At 36.9% G+C, this 13,038-nt stretch overlaps 1 protein-coding gene across 1 annotated transcript in view; it reads right to left on the reverse strand.

The window, feature by feature from the left end:
* Positions 1-3,366: 3,366 nt before the first annotated feature.
* The window catches only part of COLEC12 (collectin subfamily member 12), a 94,767-nt gene continuing 85,095 nt past the window's right edge, over positions 3,367-13,038 (reverse strand). The window contains exons 6-10 of the mRNA XM_070940989.1: positions 10,567-11,037; positions 9,053-9,189; positions 6,949-7,058; positions 5,438-5,583; positions 3,367-3,521 (exon numbers count right to left, since the gene is read on the reverse strand). Coding sequence (XP_070797090.1) covers positions 3,502-3,521; positions 5,438-5,583; positions 6,949-7,058; positions 9,053-9,189; positions 10,567-11,037 — 884 coding nt within the window. The 3' untranslated portion in view covers positions 3,367-3,501. The remainder of the gene's footprint in view (positions 3,522-5,437; positions 5,584-6,948; positions 7,059-9,052; positions 9,190-10,566; positions 11,038-13,038) is intronic.

Consider the following 13,038-nt stretch of genomic DNA (forward strand, 5'->3'; position numbering starts at 1 on the left):
TCACTCTGGTGAAGTCTTCTCTTGATTGTTGACTTTGACACACATACACCTATCTCCTGGAGAGTGTTCTTGATCTGGCCAACTGTTGTGAAGGGTGTTTTCTTCACCAGGGAAAGAATTCTTCGGTCATCCACCACACTTGTTTTCCATGGTCTCCCAGGTCTTTTGGTGTTGCTGAGCTCACCGGTACAGTCCTTCTTTTTGAGAATGTTTCAAACAGTTGTTTTGGTCATGCCTAATGTTCTTGCTATCTCTCTGATGGGTTTGTTTTGTTTCTTCAGCCTAATGATGGCTTGCTTCACTGGTAGTGACAGCTCTTTGGATCTCATCTTGAGACTTGACAGCAACAGATTCCAAATGCAAATAGCATACTTGAAATGAACTCTGGGCCTTTTATCTGCACATTGTAATTGGGGTAATGAGGGAATATCACACACCTGGCCATGGAACATCTGAGAAGCCAACTGTCCCATTACTTTTGGTCCCTTAGCAAGTGGGAGGCACATATACAAACTGCTGTAAGTCCTACACCGTTCACCTGAGTTGGATGTACGTACCCTCAAATTAAAGCTGACAGTCTGCAGTTAACGCACATTGTGTTTGTTTCATCCCAACTCCATTGTGGTGGTGTATAGAGCCAAAGATGTTAGAATTGTGTCGATGTCCCAATATTTCTGGACCTGACTGTACAGTACTGGCTCTGGGTACAGGATCCAATTAAATCCATTAAGTTTCCATCTTTGTTTCTGGCCAGGACAGAACTCCAGCATGCAGAATTGACTCATAATCTAGAGATCTAATTATATTCACAGTTCCTGCTCAAAGAACAGATGGCGACCAAGAGGTTTTTACCCACTTCCAGCTTGTCTCCCTTTTATGGCAATTTCTGGGTCAGTAAGCTATGCTAAGGGGCTTTGTCACCATGTCTTTTATTATTGCAATGTACACTACCTTGGGCTGCATTTGGAGATCACAAGCTTCAGCTGGTCTACAATGTAATGACTTAAGTAACTTGATTTATCTATGCTGCTACACCTACATTTAGAGAGCTGCATTCAATTACTGGCCACATTTCAAAATGCTAGATATCACTTTTAAAGTCACATATGACTCAGGAGCTGGCTATCTATGAGACCATCTAATCTAGGGCTGTCAAACTCGTGGCCCGCAGACCAGATGCATCATGCACTGCCCACGCCCACGCCTGGTTTAGCAAAGGGGAAAAAAGTCATGATACATCATGTAGTGCCACCGTGACAATGCGACTTTGACACCCCTGACCTAATCCAAGTATCAAACTCCCCCAAAAATGATTGCTCAGGGTGTCAATCTCTAAGGACCATTGTGATTGGGGAATACAGGGGCAGATCTTCTCTGTCACTGCTCCCCTTCTCAAGAGATTAGAGCCCTACCCTTGCTATGGTTCTTAAGGGCCATTAGGATCCAGTGCTTCTAAAGCGCCTCTGAGAGTCTGATATGAATATTTGTCCTTGAGGAGAGGACAGTTTTGACTGTCCCATAGTGGCTATTTTATGATTTTAATCATTTTGCTGGACATTGAGAGTTTAAGTGGTTCTGAGTCCTTTATGACAGGAGAAACATGTAAGTCTCAGCAAATAAATAACTCACCCAATATCTAGTTTCAAACTAATTGAGAATTTGCTTTGGTACCAGTGAAGGAGATACAGAAGGATGTTAGAGATAGAAAGAGAAGGTTTGTACATTATTTAACTGAACAGCACAGATCACAGCAACAAATTATCCTAATGTGAAAAACATTTCAGAGGAAACGTTAATTACTTTGATGTATTCATTGTTTTAATATTCTGAGTTTACCAACATTCTTTTTAGGTATCCAATTGTGTCCAAATCTGCAGCAAAATGATTACAGATGCTTATCTTAAATATAAATGTTCACAAACAATCATAGTATCAATTTTACATACAAAAATAATGTAAATACTATTTATGCCAACATGTGTGACTTGCCTTTTATTTTCACTGTAATTATATGTTAAGCACAAATCTTTACTGAACACTGTGGAAGTAGAGAAAAGTATTATAGTATTGTAGCATTTTTGCCTGCTGATCCACCAAATGAGATATGTTGCATTCAGATATACAGAACTCTTTCCCAATGCCTTGCATTTTGCTTTTTTCTCTCTCTCTTCTCCAGAGCAACGTCTTATTGACAATCAACAGGAAGGCAACCGTGGAATGGAATAGTTAACCATTTTCTGACAAGTTCTTTTCCATGTGGAAGAAAAAGCTGCAATTTGGAGGCGTTAAACTGGAGCAGAAAAAAGTCTAATCAAGAAATGGCAAAGTCTACTGGTTCCTGTCCCCCCTGCTCCAGTGGGTGGGTACCAAAAAGTTATTACGAAAAAGTTGCACACGTCTATTAGAAATATCTATTTTTGTTAAAAATTTTATTAGACTTAAACTAGTCCCCAATGGTCTGAAGCCCATTACAGCAATAGAAATTGCCTACACATGAAGAAAATAAGAGGAACATAAAACATATTTTATGTTAGGTCATGTTAAGCAGCTAATACATTAAGCCCTGCATTATAGCCAGTAAAAATTCCCAGGGCCTTCGACAAAGCCTTTTTATTATTATTATTTTTAGCTCTCTGACCACTTGATTATTTTAATTAGAATCAGGAAGACTGAATCAGGAATTCTCTATACAATATGTAAAGTATGTACTTTACTAGTCAATGTTATCACTTCCTTCAAGTCTATTGCTAGACTTTCAGCTGCCTGGAGTTCGGTCAGTGGACCATTTTGGAAAAACAAGCATGTTGTCCTTGAATCGTAACTTTGTGTATATTTTTGTATAATGGACTACAAATGCCATCTAAAATCAATTTTAAAAGTTATTATACATGAGTAATTTATTCCAGACGGTTATTTCGAGTGAATGATAAGTAGTATCAATGGTGTTTTCTTTGATTTCTATTTACTATATTCATATAAAAAAGCAATTAAATCAATATAATAGGCAACATTTTGTACAAAAATACAGAATTTTAAAAGCTTTAAAAAGTATATTCTATATTACTGATCAGAACTGGACTATATATATTTATATATAAAATTTATATAAATTTATACATGTATATTTATATAAATTGCCAATATTTGGGAATTTAGCAAGTGGCTGCTTTGTTTACACAGTAGCTTTGTATTTTTTTGTCTTCCTAGAGTAGTAAAGTCATAACTTGTAATCAGCTTGCTATTTTCTAGTTCTTACTAGAACATACCTTCTGCTTAAAGACTGAAGAGATCTACAGGAGTTTTGTCCAATTACATTTTCTACCAACATGTTTGTGCAACAGGTTGTAAAGCCCCTGAAAAATTAGAAAATGTGGAGGACAAATTGTGCTGATGAAGTTTATTCATCAAAGTTCTCAGTGCTCCTTTTCTTATTTGAGTGATGGTTCAGTCCCAGATTAATTTCTTTGCAAAGAAAATGTCAGTCTCTTGGCCCACGACCTATTACAATCCTGGAGGCTGAGCTGCAGTGGGAAAGGAAAAGTAACAAGTGTTACAAAGGTAAAACCTGGCTTTAAAATCCAGAAACCAATGCCAAAGCTGTAAGTTGCAATGGTAAGTACTGCTTTCCAAATCTATGTCTGACCATAACCAGTCAAAATGCAAATAGTCTGACAATGGTAGGAAGATATTTAATGTGAAAATCAGTGTATACTAATTACAAGTGATAAAAGAAAGATGTCCAGTCCAGGGGTGAAATTCACTTAACTTCCCTACCGGTTCGCAAATGTGCACGCACCGTCATCCGCGCATGCGCAAAGCCTTCTGTGCATGCATAAATCCTGCGCATGCACAGATGTTTAAAATTGTCATAAAAAAGCAACGTCATAATGTCCGCACGGGTGGGCAGAGCCTCCCGCAACCGCTGCTAACGGTTCACCGGAGCTGGATAGAACTGGCTGAATTTCACCCCTGGTCCAGTCTATCTACTTACTGTCCATTGCCATTTGTCAATTAATCACAAGGGCAGACCAGTCAGTTTCCCTCTTGAAATGCAGAAGTAGAAAAAAAAAAAACACCTTCAATCCACTGATTTTTCTCTAGAGATAATCCCTCCCCACCCCCCACCTCCATAGTCTTATTAAAAGACAATTTTGGTCCTAAAAAATCACCTTAAGTGTTGACTATTGTTAACATAATGAAATCTTGGGTTCTTTGGAAAGATTGCCATACCACCTGAGAAAAGATTTGTCTTTATTTAACACATCTTAATTGCGTTCTATAATTGCTTAGTCATCTGAGGCCAGTTATAAAGTGAAATGTTGTGCTGTTAATCATGTTGTAAGGTAATTGAAGAGGGGGCAAGGGAGGGGATCCAATAGGGATCAGGACTGAAGTGCTGGCATAAAGGTCAGGGGAACTAATTCTTCTTGTATTACTTCATTGTAGAAGTTATTTACTTTGTAGGAAACAGCACCGAGTAAACACAAATAGATTTCTAAGAATTATTTTTCTAGCTGTTATACAGAACACATTTTGGTGGCAGTGACCACTTGTTTCAGGTATTAAAAGCTGCTGAAATTTAAACACACATTCTAACTGAAATTTAAATTCAGGGTAGCATATAAATTTAATAAATAAGGAAGGCTGATTCAAGAGAGCCCTATGTTTGCTGTATATTTCTCACTTTCTTTTCTGAAGAACCTCAGATGAGCACTTTATCCTAACCCCAGCCTCCTTGTATAACGTTAGGCTGAGAGAGGGGAAAAAGCAGAATAATTTGTCCAAAACATCCAATGAATTTTATGGTAGACCCTCCCCCCACCTCAAACCCTTCTATTAAATTAACCTAAGAGTCATATATTAACAATATCTATATAATTGATAATAACAAAATACAAAGGTAGAGAATTGTATCTCGTTTTTCAAGGTTTCATTTTCATGTAAGTTACAGAAATGTTTAATGAAAGGGGGAAGCTGAGTAATAACACCTGACTCTTCATCCATTGTCCAATAGCCATTAAAAAAATCTTCAAAAACAATAGGTCCAATTGCGTATAGCGTTCAACCTGCATTTTTTAGTTCTGAAATTACATTACTGTCGTTTTGGTGTTAACTGGAAAAAATAAATTACTGCATTGCTTTTCTTCAAAATTAGCTGGGCATGTTTTAGAACACTGATTGCCAAATGTATGTAACCTAGTAAGAATAGCTGTGTAAACTTGTCAGTAGTTTAAAACTCAGTGGCCTGAACATCAGAAGCAGCTAGGGAGAATATTTATACACAGATGCTAATAAGGATTGATCACAAGTTCTCTTCCAAGACCTTCTATCTGTAAGAGTAGGATATTCAATTCCCTCTTGTCCCAGCTGCAGAAATTTGGTTGGTAATAAACCTTCGTAATAAATGTGAATGCATTTGGTTCAAAGCTTACCATACCTTTTTCCACATCCTGTTCACAAATAAAACTATTAACATCTTCACAGTGAAAGTCATTCCAGAGCCCAGCATGGATTAATCCAGCACAATCTTCTCCTGGCCCATGGCCATGTTTCCAGTTATCAGGCTGTCCAGCACTCCAGTTTCTTAAATAAAACAAAAAAAAAGATCATTTCATAACCAAGCCATCACATGACAGTGTGACAGAAGAGATTTATAACAGTAAAAACAGAACAAAAAATAAATCTCTCCTAAAGTAGAAATCATACTCCTTAACAAATAGTGCATGACTTTTTCTGGAAATTGAAAACAGCTGGGCTTTAGAGATGGGAATCAGTTGGACAAACTGCCAAAGCTCAAAAGTCTAAAATTAGACCAAAAATTATGTTATGGTTTTGGACTGAACATAGACACATTTACAGAGTGTAATCCTTCAATGGGGTTGTATTTGTTTGTTTCATCTATAGCTGCAGATGAGCTACTAAGATATAAATACATCTTACTGTTAGATTTAGATATGCATCTCCAAATCCAAATGAAATCAAATCAAAATATAAAGAATAGTTTCTTGCTATACAGTATTTAGAGAGAAATGCCTAATATTATCATATCATAAACTCAAAACACATCAACAATCATATATTGCAAGAACTATCTTATAATAAAAAAATAAATTTGCATAATTAGAGCTACTAGATCTGGATTGCAAAACTCCAGAGCAGAGATTTTCAATCTGTTTATTGCCATCTAATAATCCTTCAGATTTCTGTAGTCTTTATATTTATTTGGGGATGTATCGTCCTCCTAGTAAATTATCCTTTGGGTGGATTATGAACAATCACTTTAAGATTTCTTAAGGTCCTTAAAGATGCAGTCGTTTAAGTTACAAATGTGGAGATTTCATCAGGATAAGAAGGAATTAACCAAAGATACCAGTAACATTTCCTTAAACTAAGCTGCAATGCTCAACAGCAGTCAAACAGAGAGACTGGAGAAAAAGGTAATAATTTCATTCAGTGGGAATGACAGGTCTTAGTCTACTTGATCTAGTGCTGATCCAGTGTATACCCTGATTCCAGTTCAAAAGAGTTTGGCTGATATTTAGCTTCAACGACAAATGAAGGCGCAAGTTTGGTACCAGCAATGATTTACAACTGATGCAATATGGAAGTCTTATTTTCTGTAATCAGCCAAGTAAAATTGACCCTTAATTGTTGTCCTTCTTCCACCCACACATCTTTATAAAAGTTGTTTAAAAAAACCTCTGGTTTCTCTGGCCTAGTTTGCTATTAAGTCTGTAATAAGCATTTTAAGGTGCTTAATGTGCCTTATTATCTTCTTTTATTAGTTATTCAGTATTTTTTTTCTGTCAATAAGCCTTTTGAAATCAAAGAAATATTAATCTAAACCTAAAAGACAATGCCCTTTATAAGGTTGCTGCACTGTTTCCTATTGGCAGATGCTAAGAAACAGTTTTAGCAGAAAACAGTGAATGTCCTTCCTGTACTCACATGTATTCTGGTAGGGTACCATCCAGCCATCGCCATTCATCTTCCTTCGCTGAGTCAGTGAGACCAATCCAGAAACTGCCTTTTGCAATAACTTGTTTTTTCAACCATTGCTGTGTACAGAAGAAGGAATCGGTCACATTATTTCACATCCCAGGGTTTTGGCTCCCTTAAACTATTTTAGCCTCTTGAAAAGTGTGACTGAGCATAAACATGAGTTTCTGGGCAAAATCAAACCTGGAACTATTTCTGAGTGTATCTCATTTGATCTGAGCACCTTTTCCAACACATTCTTCCTTTCACGCTCCCAATCTCAGTCCAATTTCCTTTTCACCATCCACCAAGAATGTCTTTTTCCCAACCAATTTTCTGGTTAAAGAAAGTGCGCTGATAGTAGTAATAGCCAGCTATGGCACATGAAGTGAAGAGAGGGACTTTATTTCCACTCTAGCAATGGAAATTCTGCAAAGTAGAGTGTGAAAAATGCTGCTTCCACACGAACTGTTTGCCGCGTGGTGGGCTCTGCAGCCAGAATGAAAAGGGATTATCAAAGAAACTCCCATGTTCCTTTTCCCTGCTTGCTGTCACAAGAGCATCAGCTCAGTAAATGCTGACCAAACATTTTAATTTGTCTGCCTCAATACAAAATGCTGTCTTTTATTATATTTACAGTGGCTCATTGTAGCATGATGTGGATATTAATGCAGCTGTAGTTGCCCTGGAATCAGATTTGAAGATGTCTAATAAAGAGCTATAAATAGATAAAACAGTTTGGGGCTCTGAGACTAGGGAGAAGGGAACTTGGAGGCTGAATGGGAAGGGTTTGTTTTATAACTTAAATTAAAATCCAACATGTTACCCCAAAAGCATATAGAAATTACAATAATCATCTCATCTGGAACAATATCCTGCCTTATTTTCAACAAGACCTTTTGGATGTTCACTATTTCTATTTCTGGGGTTGGAAATATTACTCTCAATGATACCATTGGTTTATGTTTGCACACACACTCTGCTTAAGCTGACATTTGGGAATCTTTGATTAGTCTTCATAGGGTCAAACTACATATTGCTTATGTTGCCTTCAACTTTGTTTTGTCATGTAGTGAAGCGTAGCTACGTAGAAATGTCATTTTATTAAAATGACAAGATGGACAGGAAGAAGGTATGCATTCCTTTTCCAGTCCTGCCCTCACCTCTGTTGAGTCAACCTCCTAGCCTGCATTTTGCTTTAGAGAAAATCATTTTTTTTGGGGGGGGGGAAGCAGGCATAGGCGAGACAATATCAGCAAGTAAGTAAGAGTAAGAAAGAGTGATAGATCCTCTTCTCATGGACTGCTCTGAACAAACAGATGGCAGCATCTGACAGCTCCATTTCAAGAAAGAAAAATCAACATGGATTTTCAGCAGAATATTCAACCTAGGTAACAGCATCAGAAGCTCCTATAACAAGTGATGGTTGGTCTTCCGTGCAAATACAAGTGGGAAGGGCAACTCAGTTGTTAAATAGTTGCTAGTGAAACTGCAACTGTGTTTACTTCAGCTTTCCTTTGCTTTACAGCAAATAAATGCAAGGATTGATCACAACATTACTTTTTCATCACCATTGTAACTGCAAATGATAATAAAGTAAAGCAGTTGCTAAACAAGGACTACTTGCATTTTTGGTCAACTTTTTTCAGTAAAACTGAAATCCCCTGATCATCCCTCCTGATTATCTTTAGTCAGATGTTTACATTTATGAGACATTAACATCTATAAAATGAATGAAGGCAAATATATGTGTCCCAGGGTAATGTTGGAGAAGCCAATCTGGGTTGGTCACCAGGACCAAAGGTTTAATCTTCTGTAGTCACACACATTCTGGTGAGAGACAAGTTCCCTGAAGATGGGCTCCAGCACCAGTCCGAAAGCTCGGAAGACTAAAACTTTGGTCCCAGTGATCAACCTAGATTGGATCCTGCAATGTATAAGATACTTTCTGACTGTCTTGTCTAACCTACTCAACTCCAATCATTGTCAACTGGCATGGCTGGAAGTAATGATGTTCCATATTTGTTCTTTTGTACTATTTAAATCTAACAGCATGCTAGATAGGCTTTTATACCTGTTCTTCTTTGCTATTGATGAAAACCAAATGAGATGATTTCTCTTCGCAGAAAAGTTTTGCATCTTCAAAAACGGCTCTTTCATTTGAAAAGTAGTAGCAGTTGTCTGAAAAGTTCTTCCAGTAAACAGGACAACCTATAACATGAAACACTCACATATAAACGCTCAGGAGAATGAAAACATAATCTTAGGGCTCTGCACACTTTGAAAATGTGCTATATGTTAAGGCAGCCTGATTTTTTTCAAGGCTTTAGTATGGCCCGAAAAAGATGCCTATGTTTTAAGACTCAACCCATTAAAATCAATGCCACTATTAAAATAATAGCATCTTTTTTTCAAACATATACAGAAGCCTGAGAAAAGATGCACTAGTTTTAAATAAGCATCAGGGACACACTGTGCTCATGTGAAACCCACGAGACGACTTCTGATTTACTCTTGAAGCACTAATAACCCTAGTAGATATAGTTTTGAATAACATTATTGGAAGCCAAGCAATTTGAAAAACTAATTATCTGTTCAGAATATTGTTGAAATGGAATTTCCGTTATTGAGAGTTGCAGCCATCCTTTTCTATCAAATTGGCCTTCAAATCATTTCTAGTTTATCATTAAGAAAAAAAGGGCTCAGTTTAATAATATGATTGCAGGATAAAATTGAAAAGCATCCAAATTTTATTCATGTATCAAAACCATTCTTCTAATACCATTCTGGGGTAACTTTCTATGCAAAATTTGAAACAAGTATTAACAATGAAATTTGAACAATCCTACACAATTACTTATCAGGTTTTAACAGGAATACTGGCAATATACTATGTTTTGCCCACTTTTTCCATATAATACATAACTTTTCCCATTATTACAAGAGACAAATATTGGTTCTCATATATCAGTTCTGCAGTAACATAGAAATTGTTTGTGAATTAAAAGATAAGGGAGAAAAAATAAAGTTCAATAAACTTTAGATATCACTGAATCTATATGACAGTTGAAGGAAGAGAAAGAAATTAAAAGATGGGAAGAGGAATTGGTCAGCTTGAGCTTATAATTTTTTTACATATAATAGTACAAAATACTAGGACTTATAACAAGGATCAAGATTACTTATTGTCTTCTTAACATTATAGAGAGAAGCTTTAGAAGACGAGTGAGAAAGACAGACAAAAATGTGCTTCATGGCCCCAGACCATCTCTCTGTGTATAATGTTATAGATTAAATGGCTGAATCCAAGCACTAACAGCTCTGAAAGAGAATGTGAAGAATTCTGATGGGGAAAAAAGGTAACAATTGCTTTTCTGTACCTCCTTAGAAATCTTGGATTTAAAAAACATGATGTTCATTTCATGCTAGTTGGAGGCTTGAACAGATAAACTTCCATTGCAATGTGTACACAGAGTACAGTCCAATCCAATAGTCAACATCCCAGTAGTTTCAAACCGTACTTTTATATATTGGTAATAAATATACAGTGAAGCATGCAGTCACATAGCGTGTGTGTTAACAGCTTACCGTTAATTTCACTTTGTAGTGCCATAGCTATTCCTGGACCTGGTGGTCCGGGAGGACCAGGCTCACCTGGAAGACCACGTAGTCCAGGTACACCTGGGAAACCAGACAACCCACGAGCACCAGGTATCCCTGGTTCACCAACAAATCCTTGAAGACCTACGGGTCCAGGTGGGCCTTGTGGGCCAGGGGGTCCATCTTTGCCAGGTGGTCCAGGGAGTCCTGGATCTCCACTAGGACCAGGCAGCCCAGTCTTCCCAGTTGAACCTCTCTGGCCTTTAGACCCAGGTGAACCTCTGGAACCTTTTCCACCTTTTTCACCTGGTGATCCAGGTGGGCCACTTGGTCCCTTTTCACCTTGAGGTCCTGGAGGTCCTTGTTCACCTTTGTCTCCTTTTTGTCCTTTGGGCCCAGTAAGTCCAATTGGTCCTTGGGGTCCTCTGTCACCTTTGGACCCTCTTGGACCTGGAGGACCTACAATAAAATGAATATGTGGAGAAAGTCAGAAGAATAATGAAATAATTTAATGTAATAAAATTAGTAAACTGCAATACCTCTTAGTACTAAGAACATATTTCTACTTTAGATTTTAAATCAATTTCTAAGTATTTTTAACAATACTGGGCTCCTTCAAAGAACTCAAGAAAACTTAATCTATAAGTGTGCCTTTATCATAAGACAAAAAACTAAAACTAGATAGATGTTTACAGCTTCCTTAAAAGATTAAGGAAATTGCCCAGATTTGTTCAAGTTGTTTAATTGTGTTTATGTGATTGTTGTTGTTGTTTATATGATTCAGTATTGCATCAAAGAATGTCCAAAACCTTACCAAGCATTCCTCTTATTTATATTTTTGTTATTTTAAACAAGCATGAGGGGGATTCAATGTCTATATTTTATTTTTTTCTTGCTTTTCTATTCATTACAGTCACAAAACAAAGCAAATTTGACTAAATTTCCAAGTTATGGGAGACATATTTATAGAAGAAAGTTTAAAAAATGGTGGAACTATCATAAAATTCATGTTCAAGGAAAATTTGTATTAGGTAAAATAAAAAAGTATTAAAACTATTGGAAAAGCTTTAAAAAATTCTAGATCTTTTCAAGTTATCTAGCGTGCAAAGATATCTAGAGATCTCAAAAAGAGTAATCTCCATTTCATGAAACCGAGGAAACTATCAGTTTTTGGAAGTTGCACTAAATAAAAAATATCTCATTTTCATGAAGTTGTCAAAGAAAAAAAAACTTCTGCTTACAAGAAAAAAAACTTTTGCTAAGTGTCTTCACAACATTGGGCTATTTTTCAGATAGTGACACATTCTACTTATGACATATGCATAATACAATATATATATCTGATTATAGGATGGTGAAAAATTGTAATGGAAACTTTAGAAATATAAAATATTTACATTTCTCTTCCAGAAATGGGGAAAAAAATAGAACACCAATAATGGTTGACAATATATATGAAATAAAAGCATACCAAACACTAAAGATCAGTTCTGATGCGATGTGCATTTCCTATTTTATTTGTTTTATTTGTTTAATTTTATCCTACCTTCATTATTTATATAAACAATTCTAAGTAATGAACATCCCTAATACACCTCCTTCTTCCTATTATCTCCACAACGACAACCCTGTTGGGCTGAGAGATAATGACTGGCCCAAAGTACTTTCCTCTTAACCAGGGGTGAAATCCAGCAGGTTCTGACAGGTTCTGGAGAACCGGTAGCTGAAATTTTGAGTAGTTCAGAGAACCGACAAATGCCACCTCTGGCTGGGCCCAGTGTGGGATTGGAATGGAGATTTTGCAATATCCTTCCCCCAGGAGTGGGGAGGGAATGGGGATTTTGCAGTATCTTTCACAAGCCACACCCACCAAGCCATGCCTACCAAGCCACACCACGCCCACCAAGCCATGCCCACAGAACCGGTAGTAAAAAAATTGGATTTCACCACTGTTCTTAACACTTTGGTGATTTAATGTAAAGTCTTCATATATTTCAGTATGCTTTTCAGCACAATGACAAAAAATCCACTCCTGGATTAAAAGTTTTCATTAAAGCTCTCCCCATGTGTCAGAGACCAGCACAAGGACTGTAAAGTCCTTTTTAGAAGCTGGGCTAAAGGGAAACGTTCTTGTTAAGACAGCTATGATACAACACACATATGAAGACTAGGCTATGTCAGGAAGTTCTGTTTAACTAGTTGCAGTCTAATGCATTGATCTTTTATTATAGGAAGACGGGGGGGAAAAGAGGCCCGTTAATAAGATAAAATTATTCCACCTTCCAGCTTGTAATATAAACCACTGATTGGTAACACCAAGGCAAGATTATCTGAGTGTTATCCACCAAGAATGCAAGTTTAGTTGGGTGTGGATTGGCTGGAAGGTATAAGCATTAAGTGTATAGAGCTAAGTTGTAAACTATTTAATGATGACTCATCAATGCAATGAATATTCAGCAT

The sequence above is a fragment of the Pituophis catenifer genome, unplaced genomic scaffold, assembly GCF_029215685.1.
Source record: "Pituophis catenifer annectens isolate HBS135680 unplaced genomic scaffold, rPitCat1.0.hap2 SCAF_3, whole genome shotgun sequence".
NCBI classification, from domain to species: Eukaryota; Metazoa; Chordata; class Lepidosauria; order Squamata; family Colubridae; genus Pituophis; species Pituophis catenifer.